Here is a 27,016-nt window from a genome sequence, read left to right as displayed (position 1 = left end):
CGAAGGCGCGAGCCTTGCCACTGTAGACTGTGCCACTCACGCCCCGTCCTGCATCATACAATCAGGAACCATACAAAGTTGTTCCCGAGGCCCGTGCTGAGGCTTTGAAATTCGCCAAAAATGGAGGGCAGCGTACCGCCTGCCACGCTAGCACGCGGCGCACTATGGGACTTCGAGCCTCACAGAGATCCGGAGACCTAAAACGATGCCGTTCGCACTGGCCATAGAACGCGACGCAGATTGACAGCCCCGTAGAAAATCTGAGGCATCTGCGACGGGGCCACACAATCATCCCCCCCCCTTCCCCCCATCGCACGTCTCATCTTCACCAGGAGCTGGTCACGATGCAACCGAAATCCTGGAAGCACCCGACACAGGCAAGATTCCTGAACCCCCTCCTCTGCTGAGCTGCGAGATCCCAGCAGATACGACGATAAAGCACGAGAGTGCTCGCAAAAGCCAAGAAGGGGGGGAGGGGCTCCGCGGTCAAGATACACAGACTGTCGCGAGGTAGGGGACCTGAGAAGCTACGCGCGATTCACCAGCATATGCTTTACGCGCCCTTTCGTGCAGCGTTGAGACTCTGCCTCGCAACGCTGAGCATTTCGTTCCCTCCACCACAAGAGGCATTCGAAAGCTGCAAGCCCTACCCCACGCGTACCTGTCCGTGCTCGACCCTGCGGCCATTCGTTGAAACGCCGTCTTGCGTGGTCATTTCCAGTTCTTCATCCTCCAAGACCTCCCTGCCAACAACTTGGGGGCGCGGCACGCTATCATCGGCCCTCGCCGCGCGAGACGGGGACTGGTGCCTCTGCTGAGGGGCGAGGCCGTCAAGACGCTGTGCGCGCTCGTGGTTGCCGCCGTGGTCCCCGTGCGGATCTTCATCCGACAGATTCCCGTCGTCGCTCATCGAGCCCACGGAGTGGAGCTTGAAGTTCGGAATCCCTGCCTCGAGCTCTTCCTCCGAAAACTGCGCAAGAAAGCGCACGCTGCAAAGCACGCGAGTGACAAAGCGTGCGCCAACCGCGTCTCCCTCTACCCGCTTCCTGCCCCCCTCCCCCTCCCCCCCCGCCCCGCCGCAAGGTGCAGAAAAACACCGCCCCGGCCTGATGCGTATGCGCTATGCAGGCAAGCGCATGGTGCCCGAGGCGGATGATGCGAAGGCAGGGGCGATGCCACCTCCTCGTGCAAAGGTTCTTCGTGCTGCCGATAGTGAGGGAACGCGCGAAAATGATATATACTGGCAGCTACGCCACCCCAGCGACGAACGCACTGGGAGAGTGGAGCCTGCATTCAGACGCGCTTACGTGATCATGGAAATCGAGCTCTTCGCCCCAGACATGCATGTCCGCAGCCTGCAGAGGACAGGGACACCCCAGGGAACCGTCGACATCGCGGTCACGCGCAGCACTGCCGCCGACCGGCGCCGGAGTGTAACGGAAACGCGACATGGCCATGCTCACCACCACGATCCCCCCTCCTCCCCAGCAAGAGAAAGAACAGCTTGAAACACAAAAATGCCCATGGCACCGTGCGACTTGTGCACGAGTTACAGACTTTTGCCTTTCGCTGGCGCCGCCACGGATGGCGTTGGATGCGACCGTGAGGTCTTGCGGCAGCAGGGCTCCTTTTGGTATGTCTGTTCCTGCCACTGCCCGTGAGACATCTCAAAAGATGAAATCTTCTCATGCAGACAGGCGTTGACATGCAATGGAGCGCCGGCTGCCTCCAGGCGACATGTTCGTAACGAAGACGAACAACTGGGTCCCTGAAGACACACCACCCCTGGTAGACGGCCTCTCGCCCCCAGACGGGTCCTCACGTTCTTTGCGCGCGTGTGGTCGCCCTCGAGGTCGTCGATGTCGCCCAATTCGGTGAAATACGCGAGACTGTGCAGAGACGAGAGACACGCAGAGAAGGAAACGGTTTTTGGATTGCCATGCCAGCGTGCGAGTTCGTGCCGGAAAAAAGGCGGCGGAGCAAGAAGAGGAGACGCCCGTGCCCAAAACGAGCGGCGAAGAGGGATACGCGATGTGAGGCAAAACAGGAGGCCAAGACAAGTATCGAATGAATCCGACGTCTATCGACGCGTAGCGAGCAGAGACACACTTCGCCACTTAAGTAAAACCGCTCTTTCAGGACTTCAGCATGCAAGACGATAGGCGTTGTGCCCCCAAGGACACAAAAAGGCGCACGCCTGCGGAGAAAACAAATAATGTACGCGTGGCTGCGCATCGTCCTGAAGCTCGAGGGGCGGCACGCCAGGCAGAAACGTAGATACGTAGAGTCGCGGTCATAGCCACACATATTCAGCCACAGGTGTTCCCCTGAAGCGCCAGCAGGCAACGAGATAGAATTCCTCAGCTGGTCGCCGCGTCGCCGCCTTGAGCCCCGTAAGCAGGCCATACGATGCAAACGGCGGCTCGCGTGTTCGCAGACACCGTCAGGCTTTACTACCGTCTGGATTGCTGGTTGGGCCTCCAAATCGCCATCATCGCCGCCAAGACCATGAGAAAGAGGAAATGAGGAACCGCGTCGCTCAGCCACCACTGGTCTCTCCACCGGTCTGAAGCGTCCTGAGAAGAGAGCGAAAGACAGGGCGCATGCAGACAGCGTTCTGTGAACCCGCCGCACTCTGCGTGGAGATTCAAGCCTGCGACGAAGAGCAGAAAAGAGAACGGAGCCAAGACCTCCCTGCTTACTCAAGCCTCGACAGACAAGGAAGACGCGAAGGCGCTTCCAGCTGCGCCCTACCTCCCATCCGAGACTGGAACAAGAGAGTCGAAAGACCTACAGCAGCGCCGCCCTACTTACCCAGGACGCGACGTAGATTTGGCACAGAAGATCGATGATAGCCAAGACAATCGCGAAGAGTAGGACCGCGTAGAGCCGCTTGTAGATGAGCAGTTTCTCGTGCTGCTTCTGCTGCTGCAACATCTGGACAACATCCCCGCGACACGCGCCCCAGACAGGTTCAGGCCTCTCCCCTCGCAGCTCTCTTAAAAGAGGCACGCGCGGGCATTCTACACTTTTCACTCGCCACACGGTCGCGACAGGCCACCCTTTCCGCCCTCGAGAGGTTCGCTGGAAAGGCCTCAACCCTCTGCAGAGAACCTCACCCCGCACAGACACGGCTCCGGGCGTTCTATCGCACACGCAGATCCGCGCGATCTTTCGGGGCCTCGCCTGCGCGCGAAGGGGTGTTGCCCCTGCGCAAGTTCTTGGGGGACACGGTGACGCACTTACCTCGATGTTGTTGTTGATGGAAGAGATAATCCAGTAGAAAAGCACTCCGTTCAGAGTCGAGATGGGGATCAGGCACGTGAGCAAAAGAATGAGCGGAAGCGAGTGTGAGTTGCTGAACTCGTCGCTGACTTGTCTGCAGCCACGCAACGCATCTGGGTGAGAACGCGTTGACTTCACTAAAAAAACACTCTCTGCACAGGCTCGCCTTCCCTCATTCGCGTGCCCTGCCATGCCTTCTTCTCCTCGCATACTGTTTTCTCTGCTTGCGACGGGAGAGGGAAAGGGGGGGAGGGAGAGGGGGGAGAAGGTGCGCCTCTCCGTTTCGGGGTGGATGCCGGCGCTTTGCCGGGCATCTGGGAGGCGTACCTGACAGTGTCGAGAATGATGTAGAGCACGACAATCACTTGCATACGCACGACAGTCTTCTTTTCGAGGACGGGCACCGTGATGGACCATCCGATCGCGCCGAGCAGAACCAACATGTAGGAAAAGATGCTCTTGACAACGGTGACGAGGATAGAGACGACTAGGAGGACTTTGTTCCGGTCGCCACGCATGTTGTAGTCGTAGAGGTAGACAAAGAGCGCCAGACATTCGAGGAAGCCGAGCACCGCGACAGCGAGCATGAATTTGTGGAACGTGATCAGGTTTGCGCGCTGTCTGTACATCAGACAGCCCCAGAAGAGACAGACGACCAGGTAGACCAGCATGAAGGAGAAGTAGAAGGGCATCTTGGGGTACTCGTATCCCGGCAGGTAGCCGTACGCATTGCGCACCGCGACTTCGCCCTCAAACATCAGGTCCTTGAACTCTCCGCAGTTGGACGCGACCAAGAAGTAGATGTCGCTCTCCTCCACTTCCATCTGAAGGATTTTCTCAGGCTCGTCCTGCACCTCCGTCGTCGAGCCGAAGCTTCCCTCCTTGAGCGCCACGGGGCATACATATTGCCCGGGAACGGGGGTCGCGGTGTCAACTGAGGAGACCGCATCGACTCGCGGCGAAGTCGGTTCGCGCCCTAGGCGCGTCTCGCTGGGCTGCGCGGCCTCCGGCAGCGGCAGCACCTCCCCGGTGACCAGGCGCTTGAGCGCTCCAGGGTAGGGGCACTCATTCGTCGCAACGAACGCCGGCGAACGCGCGAGGGCGGGCGGGGGGTCGGCCGCCTCGCCGCCCGCCGCAGGCTGAGCGGAGCAGCAGAACGGTGCGGCCGAGGGAGAGCTGAAGAGAGTCCGCACGTAGGCGTATGGCAGCAGCGCGAGCTCCACAGACGCAGGCGAGCGGGCAGAGAACCCGCCAGACGCGCTAACACCCTTTTGCACGATGGCCTCCCGAACCACGGCCGAAGACTCCGCAGTGAACCGCACGTTTCTGAACGAGACGGTCGGCGCCGCCGAAGCCGGGTCCGAGCCAGTCGAGAAGAACATGGCAACCGGGAAGTGAAACTTGGTGTTCTTCCCGTAAAGAAAAAACGCCCCTTTCTCTGGAGCCAGCAGAAACGGGCCCGGGACAGCTTGATTCGAGTAGCTGACGATCTGGCTCGCGCACGGGACGAAGAAAAAACAAGAAAGCAGACAAGCGAGCGACAGAAGCAACATTCCGCACTTGGCGGACGGTGAAGAAGACAAAGAGACACGCCACGGCCTGGAGAAGGCCACAGCCGAGTGGAAACCTCGGTCAGAAAAAGAAGCACTCCCGTGGCAACCCGCCATCTGGGTATCGCGGCCCTGCCCCCCCAACCTGCGAACTTGATATCTTGAGAGTCTCTCCTCTTCTTCACAGTCACCAGACAGGACCTGAGAAGCACCCTCTCTCCTCATCTTAGAACGCAAATGAAAGATACCTGCGCACTGCCTACACGGTTTTTGTTGTCAAAATCCAGGGAAACGTATAACCGGCCGACAGAATCCCAGACGAACAGAAACAGACTTGTGCGCACAGGCGGTATCTTCTTAAAAGTATGTACACCCGGAGCTCCTGCAGACGATCAACATGCAGCTAGATGTAGAGGTGTAGTAGACAAGTTACCATCGCGGAACTACGTATAATATATCTGGAAAAGGATTCGAGGATCTTCTAGAAAGTCCAAATGTCTTATTGCGCATCGATCTCCCAGTGTTGAACAGCCAAAGAAAAGCTTTCCATAGTCACGCCAGCCAGACTGAATAAAATGTTGTATTCCTCTGCTGTGCCGTGTCCGGCCGAGAGAGGCTTCGCTGGCGCAGGGTCTGTAGTGGAGAGATGTGTAGAAGGGTTTCAATGGGGCATCAAAAACGAAGACGCACATGCGGCTGGACTAGCAGACAGAAAACGAGGAAAGGAACAAAGGGCAACTTGACTGGCTTCTTTCCTTACGCACTCTGAAAATGTCGGTTGCAGTGACGTTTTAAACGGCGCCCCTCCACCTGATGACGCCTTGAACGAGGCGAGGCGAAACCTCGAGACGCACGAATGAAAAAGCAAGACGCGAAGAGAGTGACAAGTTGTTTCATTCAGCATGTGAGCAAAACGAAAGCGCGAAGGACGTGACGCGTGGCGCGTCGTCTTTCACGCCTGAGAATGAGGCGGACCGGGGTCTCAGCTGGCCCCGGGAAGAACACAATTTCTGCAGTCCTGGAGATACTCAGAAAATGCCCCTGTGTGGCTGCCGAACAGAGACTCGAATCGTCAGTGTCTGTGAGAAGATAATTATCGCGAACAAGACAGAGCGGTCACTTAGGCGGCGCGCGGAAATACACTTTCGTTTATTTTCGATAACAGAGGAAGAAAAGCGTGCTGCGCATGCCAAATGGAAAAGACAGCGTACTGGTGCCGCCGACAAAGCGGCCATATTCCCTGGCATCCTGAGATCAAATTTTCCTCTGGTCTTTCTCAAACCACTCTCCCAAGATTGTCATTTTAGACTCACACACCTGTAGACACCAGCGAAGACGAGTAGAAGTCTCAGGGGGCAGCAGGCTGCTTCTGTACTTTTTTGAAATGACGACGAACTGTACGACAGTTACTGATCGCCTGCGGTATTTTCTTCAGGGTCAGCTGCACAGAGGTCGAGCCATAAAGTTTAGAGTTGAGAACTTTCGCGTGACGAAACGGAGAAGGAAATCGAGTTGCATTAGTTAGTTAGATCGCTTGGCTTGGTGAACTCTCCTAACGGCCGTTGTCTCTTCATTCTGAAGCAACCTCGCTGCACGCTGCGCTCCGCTGGCAGGGTGAGCTACAAGCCAGCTATTCATTGGATCTTTTGAGGGGTTCAGGATGCCTCCAACTGCCTCTTTTGTCTTGCAGCACAGTGCAGGTGCTGTAGGTGTTCAAGGCGGCTCAGCGAATCCGGTTGCAGTGCGCGAGTATGGACACAACAGGCGTAGCATGCATATACCGTAAGGGAAAGCCAGCGCACACGCATGAGGCCAATACGGATTCGAGATCGGCTAGGCACGTGACAAGTCTGGGTCGTGAGGCACGACGTTTACATCTGCCTTTCCAATGTGCGAGCAGTCAGCAGAAGGGCGGGCGACGAATTCTCACAGGAGTTCGCACCGCACTATGGTTCCAACGCATCTTGTAAACAGCGGAAATCCTGAGCTGCAGATGAGATGCCTTGACTATCAAGGTCGTAATTATTTTCTTGGAATAGAGGGGGACAGCCCACTACACCTTATACTAGCGCGCACAATAAGCGGTAGCGCCGGTGGCAGTGTGACGGCACAGCCCTCATGGTCTCCCCTTCCAGGAGCTTAGGGAAAAAAGTAAGATCCGTTCCTCGCAATTGCCTGAACGTGCTGCCATAGTACAAATTTGTGTGGTCTAGATTGGTTTAGAGTCCACTCTTCCATTATCGGTGGCATTGAGGAGGCGGTGTGTAGCAGACTAGGGGCATAGATTCCTCCATGGTCATATTGGAGAAGACAGCAGTGCTGGGAAACAATGCTATACTAGAAACAACTGTGTTCCACTCATGCACCTTGATGGTCTCCAAAAGTGGAGTGCATTACGTGCAAATTTACAAGACTATCAGAGACTTACAGAGTGCAGCGTTCCAAAGGCGCACAGAGAAGCCGCGAGCGTGGAAGCAGCCTGAAGAACGTCTGTTTAAAACCTAGGAAGTCCATCTCCTTAGGCACACCAGGGTATACTCTATGAAGATTGGACCAGCGGCAATCTATTCCTGCAGTTGCTGGCTCATCCTTTGATGCTCGTTTTCCCTTCACACAAGTAAACGGCCGTCCCACCCTACACTACAGCTACGATCATCGATACACAAGGAAAGACAACAGCCATCGTGATCCTCAGTACACCGGCAGGTATGTGCTATTGTACACATAACTTTGGTTAGCGCCAAGCTCGTCTACGTTGGCTTTACAGCGGCAAGCGAACCACAGGCTAGGGTGGCGACGTGCGGTCAAGCTCGATGAGGTGCTACCGCAAGATGTGCCTCATCGCTAAAGTTTGATCCTCACGTCACTACCGCTCGCCCACAATGAGGTTTAAGAAAACAGCTTTTCTGCAGGTGTAGGATCCCGTAGCATGCGAAGAAAGTCTGATTACAGTCGCTACTGATGGCGGCAGAAAGCCGAGCGCCCCATTCACTGCGGTCCAGTGACAGCTCTGTCGCACTCTTTGGCATGCTTGGCTGTGACGGGGCAACCGTTTCGCTCATTCTATTGAGCCTTCCATGCTGCTCCCACGTACAACCTTGGTTCGACACCGGAAGATATTCCAGTCACGTCTTCGATTCACCCGACAACAAGGGAAGTGTTTCCGAAAAGCGAGCACTATCAGCATGCGAGGGAGGACGATATGAGGCTTTTAACCGCGTGTCCATACGGCGAAGCATGCTACATTCGAGGAAAATCTACCCACTCACGCGAGACTTGGCGGCACAACAGGCTTCCCACGGTCTGACGAGCTCCGCGGAGGCACTGTCCTACACAGGTTCTTGACCTATATCTTGGCGGAGCTAAGGGTGGGGGGCGGCTGATAAATTGCTGCACCAGCCGGAAAGGACAGCATTTCGCAACGCTTGAAGTGCGTACGAATTGCCACGTCCCGATATCAAGAGCGACACCGGAAAGACGGCGCCCAGTGTCTTGTTTCCGCAGTTGTCGCCGGGTTCTCGAACGCAACGTCAGTCTCCGCGGGTGGCACGCTGTTAGTTCCAGAGGAGCCAATGCATACACACCAGCAGGAACAGGGCGGGTTGCAACAGGGGACTAACTCACTGCCAGACAACTATTGCACAGGCGGCAAAAGAGCTAAGGTATGAAATGTGCAGATGACAGTTTCCTCTCAACGTTGTGGACCTATGCGACCGCAGTGCAAAGCGATAAAGGACTCCGTCAGCGATGCTAAGCTGCAAAGGCCTTCGAGCTTACAGTTAGCCTAGTCCCGTCGCGCTTGCAACGCGCTGATAACTTGGGCGGGGAGGGGGAGCGCGACCCGGTCCAGTGGGGTGGTGGTGTACTGCAATCTCCGAACATATCTCTGCCATAGAAGATAAAGCCACATAAAGTAGTCAGTACTACACCAAGAGATAGTACGAAATGGAAATGAGCCTCTCCTAAGACACTGCATAATATATGAATGCTCTTTCCGCCATTCGTTGACTGTGTTTACCACGGGGAATTGGAACAGAATACCAAGTTCGTTGCCTGGAGGTCTGTTACGTTCCGTACAGTTGTAGGTAAAAGGTATGTTAGAGACTTAGACTAGCGTTGGAGCACATTGTTTCATCCAATAGCGCACACTCAATCTTACCATACATAGTACTTTTATGATGAGAGGCTGGTTTAATAAGTCAAACTTTACCCGGGAAGTTAGCGTGTAACATCTATAACGGATGGTCTCCACTTAGATGCACAACACTTTTAGCTGTCTTTAGCAGTCCAGTGGGGTGGTGGTGTACTGCAATCATAAAGAATGTGGTTGTCTGTACCTCATAACCGGAGTCACCTTCAGTATTCTAGGCAATTTAATATCTTTGTTTGTTCGATTTGACGGGTATTCAAAGCTCGAATTTCAGATAAAAGAGCTAGGTTAATGAGAGAGGACATACATACTAACAAACCACCGGTTTTGAATGGGATTACTTCTAACACCGCAAAATATGCCAAAAAGTACCATTCAGGTACGATATGAAGCGGAGTTACAAAACGGTTCATTTGTATGGAGTTATCTGGGTACGATAATCCAATCATACCAAAAGCCGCTTGTAAGAAAATGGCGTAATATATGGATTCCTGTTCTCTCATCATAACAGCGAGAGAAAACTACTACTCAGATGCTAGTCTAATCAGTAGCATCGTACTTTTTTCTGAGTTATCATCTCTGAGATAGGATTATTTATCAGCTTTTTCTGGGGAGTATATACTACGAGTTGGACTACTGGTTTAGATCTTGAAGGTCTTTGTTTACCGGATCCATTCAAAGCTCGAATTTCAGATTTAAGAGCTAGGTTAATGAGAGAGGACATAAATACAGACAAACCACCGGTTTGGAATGGGATTACTTTTAACACCGCATAATATGCTAAAAAGTTCCATTCAGTTACGATGTGAAGCGGATGCTTTAGTTGTTATCTGATTGGTATTGCGTGCCTGGTGACTTATACTATGATTCTGTTTAATGGGAGCACAGTTCCATGGGTATCCAATCCAGTGCTCTGCCTTGGGCATTGAAACTAACCCACAGTTCAACCCTGTATTATAAATTCCAGTAGAGTCATGTCCTTGTCGTTTATATAAATCTATTAATGCTTGTCAAGTTCCTTGTGTCTGGTTAGCTCACTGCGTACTTAGGATCAGACCAAAAGAGTTCACTAATGGGACTAGAAAATACGAGATCGCGTTAGTTCTTGGGGAAACGACGTCCATCTGTGCATGTAAGTTGAGACTATCGGTTATATATCTTTTAGACGCTACCTTCCCGGCTAAACTTTGACCGGGCTCAGCGTTTGTCGTTCAAGTGACGACTGCGGTCGCCTGGCGTGCTCAACCACAGAGAGGGTACCACAGTTTCGTGGGACTGGGGCATCGGCCCTCTGCGGCTACTGCCCCGCAGGTGGCCTTGCATTGTGACTTTGTGCACGTTTTACATGAAACTGCTGTATCTATTTTGTGGTACACTACATGAGTTTGTAGTGACTGTGTGTCTACGCTGTTGAAGCTGCAGCCAAGCCTGTTCGTATTAGCAACTTCTGGGGCTAGTGTTTGTAGAGTCGCCTTGTCGCGATGGCTGCAAAAGAAATCACAAGGCATTGGTCAGTTCCTCTGGTTCTGAACTGCGACCCTGTTCGTTCTACCGTTCCGTCTGTCTTCGCCAGACGGCATACACCGACGAAGCCATGGGAACGCTATCAGAGCTAAAAACCCCTCAACATACGCAGGGGTCGCACACACTCTGCAAGTCACAGTCGAACTGTTTGTTCTCCTCTTGGTCAGAAGCAGGCGAGTCTTACCAAAGTGTTTTGAAACTGCTGCGGCTTACGGTGATGTCCACATAGCTTCTTTGACGGCGGACGAGCAGGATTATCGAGCTGCCTGAGTTGCCTTCGGCTTTGCTAACCGTGCTCCTTGCCGGGTACTACGAACGGGCACCCTGTGTCAAGGTCGCCGCGTGCGACTCATTGGAAAACAACAAAACCTGGGGCACGAATGATGCGCAATGGCTTCGTGGCGAAGACACAACTCAGTAGGGTAGCTTCAGTGGAGCCTGAAGCACGCCGGTATTCGTCACACGGCGGCACCACTTTACTTCACTGTGTTTTACCAGCTCAATAACCCACGTGCACAGACCGAAGGCTCACAATGATGAGCCGCACCAGCCCGCCCAACGCTGTGGTGAGAAGCCAAAAAAGCTATATGGCCTTACACTCTGCAGCATGCATCCGTGAATCGACGCAGCGCTTCATGCTGACTGCAGCGGTACCGCATGTAAACAGCACAAACGGAAAGATGTGCTCCGGTGGACAGGATCTTCCACTCTCACAGTGTGTTTCTAAGGTCCCGAATTGAGCAAACGAAATCCGGCAACTTCAGGTGCCGCGAGGCAGTACCACCCGCAAGGACCGAAAGGCAAAATCGACAGTCGTGCACTGTACACGAAAGGATCCCCGATGTCTCTTTCCGAGGCACCCGTCAGCGTTCCATCACGCTGAGGCCGCGGCGCCGACAGGAGGTGTGAAAGCCCCAACGACCGCGAGAAAAACAGCTCTCAGTCCCGACATGAGTTCACCTCCTGAATCAGCTTGCCCAAATGGCTGGACTTGAATTCGAAAGTTGCAGTCCGTCTTCGAACTCTCGCTGCCTCGAGCGCCTGCTGGATCGCATGGATAGCAGAAAGCCCTGGGCTCGGATCCGAGGGGAAGACGATGAACACTCAAAGCAAACACGGTGCGAGTTTCATTGGGTTTCAAGACCACTTCAGGCAGCACGTTGCGCAATTTCTCCTGTGTCACTCGCCGTCCGTATCGACAAATACTTTGGTGGGATCCTGAGGTTGGAAAGTGAGGTTTCCACTGCACATCAGGTATAGCTCAGAGCCGGATGTTGAGACGGCGATTTTCTTGTCCCCGCCAGCAGTGCGTGTGACGGGCGTCTTGGGTGAGGATTCGTTTTCATTTCCCGGTTGAGACCCATCCAGCAGCGTGAGGTCAGGACTCGCTGTCGTGTCTTTGTTGGGTTCAACGTTGAGTGCGACCTTGCAGTCCTTGGCAGTTGCCTCCGGCTTCACCTGCCCAGCCTTTTCAGGTTGAGATCACGGTTCTCATTGTTCTTCTTACAAATGTACACTAGGATTATTTCCTCCGTTGGTCTTATATCGCTAGGAACTTTGAGAGTGTACGTTGGGACGTTATCCGTATCCAGGGTGGCGCCGGGGATCAGGTTGTCCAATGTCCCCGGGATCTCTAGGCCCTCTTTTAGTTCAACTGGGCCAGCCTCATCAAGCATTGGAAAATTCTCTCCGCAGATGAAGGTTAAAGCTTCATGAGCTGCTGGGAATGGCAATATAATTCCAGCCTGCGCATGGGAGGTGTATGAACCCGCAGTTCCGCGGGACTGTTGCACCGACATTGGCCCCCAGCAAACAAAGTGCGGCTGCAGCGCCCGAGATGCGCATCGCCCTGATGCCCCTTATCACCACTGCAGTACGGAAACAGTACAGCCAAGCCTTGCCACGGGTCATCTTATAGGTGTTGATAAGCCACAGGCAGGCTTCGTTTCTTCACTCACAGGATATCCGTACCACGATCACCATCTTCATATAACAAGCTTTTGTCGTGTGCTTGGGTGCCAGAACATGCGGAACGTACAAACAACGACTGCAGAATCGGTGACCGGATCCACAAATGAGGCGAACGCACGCCAATTGGGTATACGCGAAAAACCGCACATCTGGGCGCACCCGTGCTGTGCATCAACCGGCAACGACGCTCGCATAGAACTCCGCTAATCCCAGAGTTCTTGTAAAATCGAGAGGAAAGTAGAAAATGTCGGTTGTGCCTGTACGTACGAACTGAAAAAGGGTGTTAGTGGAGTGAAAACGCATTCTAGCATCAAGACAGGGGGGGACATGAATCCATCGCTGGCTCGTCGACCTGCATTGTGGCTTTTTCGCTTTTCACTGCTACGACGCAACATTCATGCCGCGCATGCATGTTGCGAATCTGGATTTGTGACTCTGCAAAGTTCCTCAGCAGCACTTGGTGGTGGTGAGCACAGGCGTCTGGTGGAAGCTTTCCGTCGACAGCATCTGACAATGCGCGAGAGCCAGGGGCACACGACGTGTGCGAAAGGATTGTGCTGCCAGCTCTGAGAAGATGTTCACTGGGAATATGCAGCAATGATATATTGATTCCATGTGCTCCACACTGCTGTTGCCGGGGGCTCCGGTGAGAGATAGTAGATTCCATGAAACAGCATCTGCCGAACGCGCGACCGCCACGGAGCATGCACGACGTCACGCCAGCATGAAACGCCGGTTTTAGGTAGCCCACATTTCCCGGAATCCAAGAGCACACCAAGCGTTCCGCTTCCTCATGTTGATTGTGACTGGCCAGTGGCCCTGCAAGGCATCCGTGTTCATCCTAGAGGAGAACGACCTCAAAGCCACCTCCCCGGCGGATGCACAGGCGAGCAATAGAGTAGCTCGAAACCCAAACTTCTTCGGGGATCATCCTGAAAATCCCCTTTGCCAGCTGTGACACTGACTGGCTGGCGGTCGCTGAGCAGAGGTGCCTAACTGCACGGGATGACACCCTCTAGAATGTAGTTGTACCAGGAAACGATGCAAACGATGATGGTCAGCTGGGCTGTTCAGTCAGTGTCGCCGGTTGTATTCTTTCATTGCGGAGAGACTGTTACACTAGCAGTAGCCACAAGCCCAATTGCCGACAACAGCGCGATTCTTGTGCCGTTCAAGCCGTCGGCGCCCGACTCAGCTTGAACTGCTGACTGGACTTCAATGCGGAAGCTGCACCGTTGCCCCACGCGTGTGCCACCTTCTTTCTGAGGCGCATCCTGGCATCGATAGCACAGGGCTTTCGATTCAGAACCAGGAGGCAGACTGGAGACAACCAATGTGAAGGCGGTGCCGGCTGCTTTGATATTCAACGCCACCCCGGGTATAAGCGTCGCCAGCTTCTCGGTTACTCGGCATTGACCGGCTGTATCGTCAAAGACGACACTGGGGTCCTGAGGCTGAAACGTGAGACCTCCAGAACATCCAAGCACCACATCAGAGTCTGGTTTAAGGACAGTCAAATTTTTTTTTCACCGGGGGAGCACACAGTGGCGCGTGCTGGGGGCGGCTCACTTGCACTACCCTGCTGGGGCGCATTAGTCGACGGGGGTTTTGGGGTCGAGGGGGGGTTACCTTGTACTGTGATGGTCACAGCACATCTATTAGCAGAGTCGCCCTGGTCGTCGTTCCTCGCTCCACCGTTAAACCCCTTAGTTTTCTGGCAGACATACACCAGTATAGTCTGTTTTGGCCGTTGCTGCGCGGCGGGAACTGTGAGGGTATGGGCCCCGTTTTCGGTTTTGAGCTCTGCTTGAGGAATCATTTTCGCCAGTTGAACTGCTGCCTTTGAGGCATCGCCCGCATATACATTCTTTGGATCAGAGGGATCGAGCTCGGGGAAGCTGGCCCCGCATTTGAATGTTACGGCGTTCTGCCAAGTCTGCAGGTCCAGCGCTAGAATACTGCCACTGCATGTATTTCCATTCTCTTGCTCCTGAGCTTCAGTTGGCCGCATGCCCTTTCTTGCCAGCAGACACACTCCCAGTAGAGCCCCTACTGTTCGTAACACTCCGCCTGCGACCATTATGGTGATGGAAGCAATGTCACATCTACGCCGAAACACTGCGAATAACTTGTTCACGGAGATGTTCACACTGTATGAATCTATTTGCGTCGGTATCCGAAGAACACTAGACGTCAACCCTTCAAAGATATTACTGCAACGAATCCGCGCCTTGTGGCAGCATGTGCACGACGAGGACGACATATCACGGGGTAATCTAGATCAGAGAAGCAAATTGCGAGGCACACATCGCTTCCATGCAGTCATGGACGTCTGCAAAGAAATGAGCGAACCGACGCGGCGACACTTCCGTATTATTCCTGGAAAGGTTGGAGGGTGGCGCCAGCAAGCATTTGAAGAGACAGGAAAAGGAATCGTGCTCCAGCTCTGGCTATAGAAGGTTCACGCATTCCCATTGTTGACGCAATACCCCCCAAGTATGGAGCATCCGACAAGGAAGAAGCACGCCACTGGCGAGACACGGATGGATCACTTTCGCGGTCAGTAAGAATCTACGGTGTCTTGCTCGTCATGCCGCTGCGAACAGGAGACACCAGCGGGTCGAACGGAATCAGATATCGACTGCATGTGCGAGCCAGTACCCACCTTGCTCGGGACCGCACACCTCGAGACTCCCTCATTACCCACCAGTCCTTATGAAGAAGTGTCGCTAGCGGATAGGGCTAGCGATGTCTCTGCAGAACACGCGCAAATAAATAGAAAACCACAGGGAGACGGATAGACACGGTTCGGCAGTTTCACCCAAAAGCGACGGTGCTGGAACTGAGACGGATACACACATAACTCGGGCACCTGTATCAGCGCTCGCGAGGCATGATACTGCAGCTATGCGGAAGCAACCCACGGGCACTAGCCGGCAGTTGTACTGCGTAGTGACTGACATAAATGACGGGGGAGTAAGCAATACAGACGCAGGCGTGGCTACATGGTCTCACTCTCCCGACCGCCTCTAGCGGCGTAACCACAGCGACGACTCAATCATACAAGTCGGCAGCTCTGATGCTACATGGTCGGTTGCATCGCATACTGTTTCTAGAGCCCCCCAGACACTAAAGGGGGACGCTTTTATATCATAGGCAGTGCTGCATCAATGTGTGGCGGCTGCGATTCCGCGTTTAGCTGTGGCGTCCCCGTCTAGAGCGGATGGGGCACCCTGCCGTCGGCCGCTTGTTCCACGAGCATCAGAACTCGAAGCTTTCAGGTGGCAAGCCCTTTTCGTGCATGGACGCGGACAGTAAAATTCCCTTCTGAAAACACGAGTGAACGCGCTATTCACAGAAAAAAATCCTCCATCTTCATTCGCCCACATACTTTCCGACGGGAGAAGGAAACTGGCGGCCTAACAAGGCGACGTAACCTCGGCGGTGGATGACAGTGCCATATGATGAACGCGGCACGAGAAGATATGGGACAAAGCCAGCGCCAGGAGCAAATTGCGGTACCCGGGACAGCGGGTGCATGCCGCCATGCCAGTGTGAAACGGCGGTCGCCGGCCCAGATAGCCTTCGTTTCATATGCCAGAAGTATTCCATGCAGAGCAAACTGCAACCAGTGGTGCTTCCCAAAGGAGGCGAAGCTTGGTCGAAGGAACTTTCGGACAGGATATTGGCTTCGCCAAGGAGAACTCCTTGGCGAAGCCAATATCCTGTCCGTGTTACGCACGGACTGCGTAACATCGGTGTTACTGTGGGGAGTACTGAAGTGCCGGTTTGCACACTTGAGCGACATGTTTTTCTGAACGTTAGGATATGGAATGCTGGTGAATGCACCGAGAATTTTGGGCACTGGCGTGACTTTATGGCCCGACGATGGGATTCGCATACCCCTGGTGTTTTCGTCGATACCGACGGAGACATACGATGTCGCGAGACCTCCAGTTGTTCGGCAGCAAGGCTTTGGAAGCGCACAACGTGCGCGAAGCAGCACGCAGTTCTTCAAGCGGCCTAGTATTTTGCAGATAGCATGCATACGGACTAGACGCATATCAAAAAGCCAAGGGATACGGACGCGCTTGAGGCGAGCAAGACCACAGACAATCTCCTCTTCGTTAAGGATCACACTGGTAAGGCCATTCCCTCGGTGGAGGCTACCCTTGCAGCCACTCCCCGTCGAAACACCTTGTCGCTCACTCCCGCGGGGAGAAGCATGCTACAAGGGACCTTCTGCCGTCACTACCTTGCGAAGCCCAACAGCGCGGAGTCTTTTGGCTGACTGGGAGGGGTGGGTACGGCATCCGTGTCCATTTTACACATCACTACACAGCTCTGCAAAAGCCTGATCGTTGCTTCCGCAAGCAGGGAAATATGCCAACAGCATTGGCTCAACGGAAAATGCTGCATTTGCCTCGCTGTCGCTGGCCGGGGAAAACTGTCGACCGAAGTAGGCTTGAACGCGTTATCGGTGCAGACGGTGACAGTTCACCGCTTACCTCGACGGAGGATGCGGTAAAACGTTACGACAATGGTATGCCAAGCGTTGCAGGCCTCCAAATTACATTCTCAAACACCTTTGACAAATAGGAACGCACACACAAGCTCGCTCCACGCGCTACGCGTCCGTTCCCGGCTCTCACAGAACCCTCTGCACGGCGCCAATCACACCACACGCTAGAAAAGAAAATGCCGCCATCTCGCCTCCCCAGACGGGAGCACCCGGCTCAGCCTGATCACCGGACGGTACCTTGATTCGGGAATTGCTCCCCTCGTCAGATTGCACACTGTCATTGTGAGCCGTGGGAACGCATTTGTAGCAAAGCGCCTTGGACTCAGCCCCCGAAGGGAGGCGAGGAATACTCAGTGAAAGTGAAGACTGGTAAGCTTCAGGCTTCTTCAGCACCGCATCTGGAAGCAGGGTATCCAGGGGCTGCGAGACCGTGCACTGTGTGTCCTTATCATCGTAAATCTCAGCCTCATTTTTGGGCTGGAAGACGAGGTTTTTGGGGTATTCAGTTTCAGCTGGGCACCGGCTTTGGCAATACGAATATCTGCATCGTGCCCAGGAGCGCACATAGCGATGTCGTGCTCTGAAAGTGTTTCCTCTGTTTGCGGCTTTAGCGCAGGGGTGGTTGGAGATTCCTCTTGGTTGGTTTCAGCCTTAGGGTTCCCGGCGACCTTAAATTTGACCACACATTTTTCTTCTCCAAGCGCGCCGAGAGGCGCCTCTCGGTGAGAGCTGATGGAAACTCAGCCGTCTTCTTCTGGTGACGTTTCACAAAGATCAGTAGGGTTTCACTTTTTTTCTCTTCTCACGCGGGACAGTGAGAGTATAGTCTGTGCCTTCAGCGGCTTGCTTCAGGGATGCATCAGCGATTATATCCGTAAGCAGTTCTGGTTCTGCATTGGAATCTTTCGTGTAGACATGCCTCATGCTAGCGGAAGAGAGTTTGCAAATCTTAGGTCCACATTTGAACGTTAGCTTATCGTTGTCAAGTAGCATCGGCAGTTCAAGAACGTGATTCGCAGTGTTGCATTCTTTGTTTCCTATGACCCTTGTCGGTTTAGGTGAACAGACCACCGGGTCTGCCAGAAAAAGAAATGCTGTCGTAGCCGCCTCAGTTCCCGTCCTCATGAGACGATTTGCCATTTCGTGGACGCGAGTAAATCACAGACAAAAGCCTTGGATGGTTGGTGGTGCGATATGCAGTGGAGGAGCTCTCGCCAACATGTTGAGCAGCCGCTTTTCACAGGGATCACAGACGTGGCGTTTGCGGCTCCATGTGGAGAGATGGAGAAAATCCGTAACCGTTTACAGGTTCAATAAGCATCCACAGTCTGCCTGTCGTAGAGAGAGACATCAGGAAGTCACGTTTCTCTGCGGCGGCAGACCCTAACAGGTGTTGGGGAACAACAAGCTCTAAGCACATTTGTGTCCCGTTCACGGCGACGGTGCCGGCCAAGGAGAATCACAGATAGCAAGAAGTGGCCTATTATGCCATAACACGCAAGGGAATATGCATCCGGCACATAACTCACATATCCATACCGACGCGTTTGTTGATGTAGAACCGCGAAGCTCTTTTTCCAGAGGCTGCAGATACCGATACTGCTTTGTACCCACCACAACAGTCTACGGCGGGACCAAGAAGCTGGTCGACATCGCTCTGTGCCAGTCCGAGCACTCTACACTTTTTTCCTCAGAAACCTTGAATCCAGGGACGTGGAAAAGACGTCTGTAGAGAAGCAGCTGTGTCAGGGCAAGACAGAGTGAGTCGTGTCTTGCTCCGAGGTCAAGGCGACGCGCCCTCAGCTTGAGAGCCATCTGGAGACCGGTAGGTGTGCAATAGAGTGCAGAGCACCCCCAAAGGCGTTCGCAAAAGAGTGTGTGCATATTTCCCCTTTCAAACCACTGCGCCTATTTTGTTAATGCGGTGCCTTCCGCATTTGGAGCGGTCCCGGACTGACGACCTGCGTAAATATTTTCTATACATTTTTTGCGATCAGGGGGATTCAGGCGGACACTTTCCGGTGCCCCCCTGTTTAGCGTCAACGCGAAAGCGGGGCGCTCCCCGTGTGGACTTGGCGATTCAGACACGGATGTTGGCTTCAGCAATCGGGTCCGAAAAAACAATGCCGTCGGCACAGCCTACCCAAGAACCAGCATTCGTCCAGCAGCAGGTAAACAGAGGTTTCCACAAGGCTCCGCACACTATGGCCTTCTGCGAGCCAGCGTCATGCAGCCACGGCCACAAGCAAGAGAAAGCCGTAAGTCTCTTCTCCAGATGAGGTTGTGTCATGATCACCAACAATTGGCAGGTGGTGATACGGACTCGATGCGCCGCACATTCGTCACCGCTACGACGGTAGACGACGTACTGTTCACTTCCGCTTAGGTTTTTGGGAGCCGGGGCGACTCTATCCAGGTGTGCGAGGGTGCCTCAAGAGAACACTGCCGACTGTGACCACAGTAGCAGAACTCCGCCTTGCTGACCCAAATACAAGAAGTCTTCTATAACTCCCCAGTGTAACCTCACTGCGTGACTTTCGGGTCATATAACCAAATATAGCGTGCGAAGAGTCTATAGAAATTGTTCCACCAGGTCCAAGAACGAAATCGCGCTGCCGAGTCACCCCCGTACACCGAGCAAAGTTTCTTTGGCATGCCAGAGCCGAAAAAGAGCGCAGTCATGATTCGATCTCACTGCTCCGCCCTTGCCGGCTTGGCATCGCCGGTTGGGAAATGGCCACCAGTTGCGGCACAGAATGCAAGATTCGATTAAGTGGAGGCACCGGACTGCTGCTGCCGACGAATCAGCGAATCTCTAGCAGCTTACACAGGCAGACATGGGATTGCTCGCTTTTCTTGGAGCACCGGTCTTGTCCTCTTAATACGCAAGAGGCGGAACGGCCGCAGAGAAGGCGATCACGGCCCCAATGACTGGAAACACGGCGCCTCTCCCACCCCTCGCGATACCCGCGCCGGAGTCGGTCTGCGCAGCTGACTTGAGTTCTACTCGAATAGTGCACCCTTCTGCGGAGCGAGAGTCCGTCGCGCCTGTTCGTGGTAAGCACTTGTAGCAGACAGCTGTGGACTCAGGGCCGACGGGAAGCTGAGGGACACTCAAGACGAAGACACCGTCGGTGTCAAGCTTCAGGTCAGCGTCAGGAATAATGTCGGTGAGAGGTTGCTCGCTGTCACATCTTCCCTTTGCATCCATGTAAACCTTTTTGGATGCGCCCTCGGGATGGAAGATAAGCTCATTTCCACAGGTCAGTTTCACCTGGGACTTGGGCTTGGAGATGGTGACAATGTTATCTTTGCCCGGTGTGCATGTCAAGACGTCGTTCGGCGAGGACGCATCCTCTTTTCCTGGTTCCGAGTGAACGTCGTCTTTGCCGGCGTCAGGCTCAGCAGGAGCTACGGTGATGATCACCTTGCACTTGTCAGTGGACGCGTCCGCAGGCGGCTGTAGGGTAGATCGTCGAACACGGCCAGTAGACTCCGCGGGGTCCGAGGATCCTGCAGGGCCAGAAGGTCCAGCAGGTCCAGAATCAGTTTTTTTGGTACAGAAATAAACCAGTTTCGTCTCTGTTACGGGTCTTTTCTGCAGGCTGAGAGTGCAAACACCTGTATCTTTGGCGTGATCAAGTTTTCCAGTGGGCAGTCGGTCTTGCAGTTTGACGGATGAGTTCAGGTCTTCTGTACCGTAAACGTAGTCGCTGTTGGAAGGATCAAGAGTTGAAAAGTTGCTCCCACACGTGAAGGTGAGTGAATTCTGCCCAAGGGGCACGGGAAGCTCAAGGGGTTTCTCCGTTGACTCGCAGGTGCGTTTCGCAAGTGAATCATCCGGCTCGGCCGTGCTGGCGCCTTTTCCTGACAGCAAGACGAGAGTGACGACAGCCGCGGCGACCCCCATCGTTCTGGTGCCTCCCCTCGTCATTGTGAACTCACAACAATGAGATGAGATGCACCCGTGTTTCCAGGCCGCTGAGCTTTGACCGTGTTTTTCCGTAGTGGCATTGACATAGAGAGAGTAATAACTACAGTGTGTTGCGAGACCAGGGGTCGCCGTTGTACTATCTGATGAAGGACGAGAAGGTACTCTGATGGAGCACAAGCTCTCTCTGTGTGACCAAGAGAGGGAAGAAGGATGGCGACTAGCAGCAATGGTATTATAAATAACTCAGCGAAAATCGATACACACCATGCATGTCCACACTGTCACACTTCGGGCTCTTCCTGAAAACGCAAGTGCCCCGGCGAATAGAGGAACACGAAACATTCAAATGGATATTCTCCCGTTAAGAATGCACAAATATGAGAGTGAGACAAAATGACGACAAGAATGCAAGATGCAACTGCAATGCACATGCCTTGCAAGCTTAAAAGTGTGACGAGCATGCGGATAGAGACAGAACGGCCGTAAGCCATGCGACGCCAGCGGATGTATATTTTTGCTACGCACCTGTGCACCTTTTGGTGGGTGTGCCATATGCATCTACGCGCACACCATGGAATTTTACACTTTCTCCATCTAGCGTGCTTCCGTGTCTACGGTTCCGGAAACTCTCGCTTTGCACGTCGAGTGCAAACCGTTGTGTAAAAGACTTCGAACAGGAGATCTGGCTCTATCCGGAGCTGGCTCCAGTGAAACACTTCATTCTGCGGGCGACTCCTCAGCGCCAACAGGCTTCAGTATTCGGTGCCGACCTCTTCACACTCACTATGGAACAGTCGCCGTAAACTCTAAAACATTTTCGAAACAAATGCTGAGTACCAGCGAGGGCACAGCGTAGTAAAACGCACCGATGTTCATGGGGGCTCTAGAAGCCTAGGTACTTGCGAACAGGAGGCCGGCCTGCTCTCTAAATGTAGCCCTGCGTGAGCGGCTTGGTACCGAATGCAGGACACGGTTCAGAGCAAGGTTTATGTAGCAGGTAAAATGAAGTGAGCGAGTCGGTCGGAGCCGCGGGGCTTCCAGATTAGGCATTTTTCGCGCTTGGCCGCCGATGGACGCATTCTAAAAACTACGGATTCATGGGTGCGACAGACGGAAGTGTGCTGCACGAAGAGTCCTAAATGCATGTGAATTGAACGGAGCAGCCGCCCGGCTAGACTCCCAAATATCGCCTGGGTGCATCCTGCTTTATACGTGTCAGGGCCAGACACCCACCGACAGACATTTTCGACGTGCGTCAGCACTACATTCTGCTGCTCCGTAGAGTTTGGCTGCAGTGTTCCCGCAAACCAAAAACGCAGTACCTGCAGCGACCACAGCTCCAAGTATCGTATATACAGCCGCACTCACGCCGCCTGAATCCGAAGCATCGGATTCAGCCTGGGCAACCGGGTTCACTTCAATGTGAAAGGCGCAGCCTCCCTCAGAGCGCCCAGGTTCTTGATTAGCCTGGGGTGCGCATCTGTAGCAAAGGACCTTAGTCTCAGACCCTGTGGGAAGGTGAGGAATTTTCTAAGCGAATGTCGGCGTGTCGGCATCACCGCGTTCCAGAACAGCCCCAGAAACGATATTGCTCAAAGCAGCCTTCTCTCCGCACGGGCAATCTGCATCCTTGAAGACGCTCGCCTCCTCCGGCGGCGCGAAACTAAGTCCGTCAGTGCATGTGAGCTTCAGCTCTGTGGCAGGCTTGGAGACGGTACTTGTCTCGTCTTTACCTGGAGAACATGAATGTCTGCGGTGCGTCGGCATTCGGTTGTGGTTGCGGCGGCGTAGGCGTGGGAAGCGGTTTTACAGGTTCGGCCGGGTCCACTTTTTAGGGGCTACAGTTATGGTTATTTGGCATTTTTCCGCGGCCGTCGCCGGGGCCTGCACGGTGGGTTGCAGCGCGCCAGTGCGCACCGTAGTGGAATCCTTGTCTTTCGATTCCTGCCTGCAAACATAAATGAGCACTATTGGTTTTGCGTGTCGGCTGCCAGATGGAACCGTTAGTGTTTACCCGTCTCTCATTCGTGGTGGGAGGTTTCAGCACGGCCCCGGAGATAACCGTTTGTAGCTTCTCTGGCTTTTTCAGAGACTCAGGGCGATAGAAACTGGTGATATGACGGGTCGAGCGCCCCGAAGGGCTTCCCACACTTGAAGATGAGCGCGTCTTGTGAGACTGGAATGGCAGCTTGAGGCCTTCCGCGGACGCGCACGTGTTATCCCCCTTCGTTGATTGGGATTGCTGAGGACTCGCTGCCATTTCAGCCAGCAAACAGCCTGCAACAAAGAGCTCCAAATCCTATCGTTCTCCCAGCTACAGGCACAATCTTGCCAAATCTGTAGAGCCAAGTACCAGGCATAGAAAACACAACGAGTGAGGTCCCCGGCCGTAAACGCCCGTGAGCCGAACTCTCTAACGGCTGCTGGTGTAGACGCCGCAAACGACGCAGCTGCAGTACGAGCTCGCGACCAACAACACGGAGAACGAATTGAGTGCGGGGTAGACGCTCGCTCCTCTATCGCCGAAGACGCAAGGCAATGAGGAGTCACACGTCAGACGCAACTGAAAGCTGTGCTCGAATTCTCCGCGCAAGCCTTCCGTCGTTGGAGTGCGGGTGCGGAGGTTCGTTGCAGGAAGGGTGTTTTTCGTGTTTGACACGAAGATGAAACACCTTTAAAGCGGCAAAATGTGGATGATTGAAGGTAATTCTTCAAAGCAAAAAAAAAAACTGCAAGCGAGGTCAGCTGTATGATGGATTACCATGTCGAGTGTTTTGTTCGCTCGCCGGTTGCATGCCAGCACGCATGCCGTGCAATACGACTGCGATGGGCAGTCGATTCCACCGATGCATAACAACTACGCGATGAGCACGCAGGCTAGCTCATGCCTTGTCATGTCATTAAACGCCGGAGGCACAAAAGCTCATGTATCGCAAAATGCAAAGAAGAGGCGATCCAGCGCTGCGCGCGCGCGGCTTCCTTGCATCCAGCCCGCAGGGATGAAACAGACTCGTTTCTTTACGGAACGAGCAGACAGCCTTCGGGGGTGAAAATTATTATGCTAATGGCAACCCGAAACTGCCTCCGTCATCCCTCCCATACCAATCAAGGATGAGGTGTATGCGCATGCCGAGCTGCACGCCGCGCGAAAAATGACAGTAATACTCCCAGCGGGCTCCTACCTCAATCCTCGTTGCGAGACTCCCCGCTGTTCCCCCGAATTTCCAGCTGAGACATGCTTCGCCGTGCGTGTATTGGGGATGGGTTTCACTTTCTTCGCCTGCCTCCGAGTGGGCTAAGAGTGTCCAGTGACTGTTCTTGAGGGCGTCAGAGCATCCATATGCAGGTCGAAGAGGGCCGCCGATGGGCTGCAACGGCGTCAGATGCCAGTGTCATCTTCAAGGCAAGCGTCTAAAAGTATCACTCTGGACGCTCGCCCGCAGCCCGACGTGACTGGTGTTCCAATCGAGGCACCTAAATCCAATCGGGAGATCTCGTCTGCTATCGATGTGGCTAGATACAGAGAAAAATCCATTTCCATGTATCGGGGGAAGCAGATAGACAGATAGAGCGCCGCGGCCCCGAGGAGGAGACCCCACCAGCGCGTCGGCTGCGCACGCGGCCCTGCCACGTGCCAGACACCTCGGCGTCGAGGCCAGTTCTGACTGCGTCCTTGGGCCAGTCCCACGTGACCTGGCCCGCGTCTCGCGACCACCTGCGGGGGCTCCGCATTTGGCCACCGTGTGCGAATCTCGGCGCTTTTCAGGCACACAGTGTAACACTGTCTTGAAGAACACGTGTTCCCTGGAATCGAGCTGGAAACACAAAGACATTTGTACGCAAGTTTGCTCATTTCAAACTGACGAAATAGCTAGTGCGGCGTCAACCGCACCGGCAGTGATCGACAGAATCCGAGCTCGCTGGCCTCTCAAATCCGAGGAAACGGACTCAGCCTGATCATGGGACTGCACCTTGATTCGGATATTACAGCCACCCTCTGATCGCAAACCCTCCTTGGAAACCATCGGAATGCAGTTGTAGCACAGCGTCTTGGCCTCAGACCCCGAAGGAAGACGAGGAACACTCAGCGTGAATGCAGACTTGTCACCTTCGGGCTTTTTCAATTCAGCCTTGGGAACCAGGGTATCCAGGGGCGGCGACCTCGTGCACTGTCCGTCGTTGTCATCGGAGACCTCTGCCTCGTTTGCGGGTTGAAAGATCAATTCGCTGTCGCATTTCAGTTTCAGAAGCGCACCGGCTTTGGCAACATTGATTTCTACGTCGTGCCCTGGAGTGCACATCGCGACATCGTCCTCTGAAGGCTTCTCATGTTCTGCCTTTGGTGCAGCGGGGCCTGGCGCTTCTTGTTGGCTGTGTCGATTCTGAGGGTTTTCGTGAACCGTATTTCTATTATGCACTTGTCCGCTTTCGCGGTGACAGGCTTTTCCCGACGAGCGCCCACCGACAATGCCGCGGACTCTCCGGCCTCTGCAGATGCCTTTTTACAAACGTATGTGAGTTTGGTGTCGTCTGCTGGTCTCTTCTCCTCCGTAATGCTGAGAGTATATCCATGGTTGTTGTTGGTTGTTGTGGTTGTTGTTACCTGCTGGTTTTCGGGAGACACTGTCGATTATTCTTCCAAGCAGCTCCCCCTCCGGCGAAGTTGACTTTTCTGTGTAGACCCGGAGTTCGTTAGAGGGCTCGAGCGTAGAGAAATCCTTTCCGCAAATGAAAGTGAGCTCACTCGTTCGAGTGGCATTGGTGGTGCAAGCTTTTGGTCTGCTGAGTTGCATATGGCGTCCTCATTTGTTCCGGCACAGCTCGCTGAACTGGCCCCCTCTCCTATCAGCAAGAACGCGACGAACGCAGCCACCGCAAGACCCACTTTCTCTGCACTACCGCAAGTCATTCTAACAAGTATATGACTACTCAGAAAGTAGTGAATATGCGGGAGTTTATACGTTGTTTATCTCGGACAAGACGCTGACTCCTCGCACTTCACACACCCAAGTTGCCTTACAGCACGCATCTGGTTTCCCACGCTGCACTCAACCGAACGAAATGGCGGACACTTCAGTGAAAACCGAAACTAGAAACATAAAAATCTATGGTATCGATACAACGGACTATGGTGATCTGAATATGTCATGCAGTATCGACAGTGTACTGCTGCCCGCGTGGCAAAGAGGCAGTAACGAAAGATTCCTCGAGATGAAGATCGATGCTGTTTTACACGGATTAGGCTAAAGAGTCGGAGACACAGATTGATTAGTGAATACGTGAGTAAGACCTTACGAGAGAACGGAGATTCAACACATCAAATGGGCCACAGTCGGGGTGGGAAGGAGACACGGTTTCAAAGAAGCGCCGGGTAAAACGGCGTCCAGCGGCTGCTTGTCTTGACAGTTGCAGTCTGCGACATCGAAAACGTGGGACCTGGTTCTGGTTTCGATACGATTATTTTCCCATCCGCAATGCTCGAGCACATCTGCCGGCGGGACCTGGGTGTCCGGTTTAGTTGGTCGACTTGGTTCTGTTGGGATAGGAGTGGTCTGCGGCGCAGGAGTTCCAGGCTTTGTCTGACCCTCTACGATGATGGTTACCACCCACCTTGTTGTTCCATCAGCTGCAACGCTGTGCCCCTGCATTTTAATCATACAACTGCTACCCTCGCACAGGTAATAGAGGGTTCGTCCACCAGGAGGTCTTTTTGTCGGGTCGTGAATATGAGGAGTGTAGATCTTGCTCTTGCTGTGCTGGTCTTCGCGTGTCGCTCCCTGGATTAAGGTGTCCAGCGTTAATGTCGAGTCCTCACTATTCGATTCCTCTGTGTAGATGTTGGCTCTTTCGTGAGAAGCGATAATAGCGAAGTCCTCCCCACACTGGAAAGTGACACTTGTTTCAGGAATTGGCACTACCAGCTCAGTGCTAGCTTCTGAGTCACACTTACCGTCAACAGGCGGCGGTTCCGCTCGGCTGATGCCTTGTCCTGCCACCAAGCAAGTGATGGCGAGAGCCTTCGCGATCCCGGCTCTTCTGCTACCAGCCAACACCATTATGGAGGATATCAATTTTGCCGA

General features: G+C 53.8%; 4 protein-coding genes across 4 annotated transcripts; all 4 read right to left on the bottom strand.

Annotated features, from left to right (window-relative positions):
* Window positions 1-646: 646 nt before the first annotated feature.
* Window positions 647-5,060, bottom strand: BESB_071460 (uncharacterized protein; the record flags this gene model as incomplete). The annotated part of the gene is made up of 7 exons (XM_029365519.1): window positions 647-970; window positions 1,308-1,355; window positions 1,823-1,889; window positions 2,458-2,576; window positions 2,815-2,937; window positions 3,247-3,379; window positions 3,613-5,060. The coding sequence occupies 7 exons, from the start codon at window positions 5,058-5,060 to the stop codon at window positions 647-649; spliced, it is 2,262 nt and encodes a 753-aa protein (XP_029218003.1).
* Window positions 5,061-9,191: 4,131 nt separating this feature from the next.
* Window positions 9,192-9,488, bottom strand: BESB_071450 (cytochrome b; the record flags this gene model as incomplete). Its single annotated transcript, XM_029365518.1, has 1 exon — window positions 9,192-9,488. One exon carries the CDS (start codon window positions 9,486-9,488, stop codon window positions 9,192-9,194), a length of 297 nt encoding a protein of 98 aa, XP_029218002.1.
* Window positions 9,489-19,880: 10,392 nt separating this feature from the next.
* Window positions 19,881-20,936, bottom strand: BESB_071440 (uncharacterized protein; the record flags this gene model as incomplete). Its single annotated transcript, XM_029365517.1, has 1 exon — window positions 19,881-20,936. One exon carries the CDS (start codon window positions 20,934-20,936, stop codon window positions 19,881-19,883), a length of 1,056 nt encoding a protein of 351 aa, XP_029218001.1.
* A 3,854-nt stretch (window positions 20,937-24,790) lies between these two features.
* Window positions 24,791-26,992, bottom strand: BESB_071430 (SAG-related sequence; the record flags this gene model as incomplete). Its single annotated transcript, XM_029365516.1, has 2 exons — window positions 24,791-25,224; window positions 26,887-26,992. The coding sequence occupies 2 exons, from the start codon at window positions 26,990-26,992 to the stop codon at window positions 24,791-24,793; spliced, it is 540 nt and encodes a 179-aa protein (XP_029218000.1).
* Between the last annotated feature and the right edge of the window lie 24 nt (window positions 26,993-27,016).

The sequence above is a fragment of the Besnoitia besnoiti genome (genome assembly GCF_002563875.1).
Source record: "Besnoitia besnoiti strain Bb-Ger1 chromosome Unknown contig00007, whole genome shotgun sequence".
Taxonomy (NCBI): domain Eukaryota; phylum Apicomplexa; class Conoidasida; order Eucoccidiorida; family Sarcocystidae; genus Besnoitia; species Besnoitia besnoiti.
Note: the sequence above shows the minus strand (reverse complement) of the source record. Positions and strands in the feature narration are given on the sequence as shown.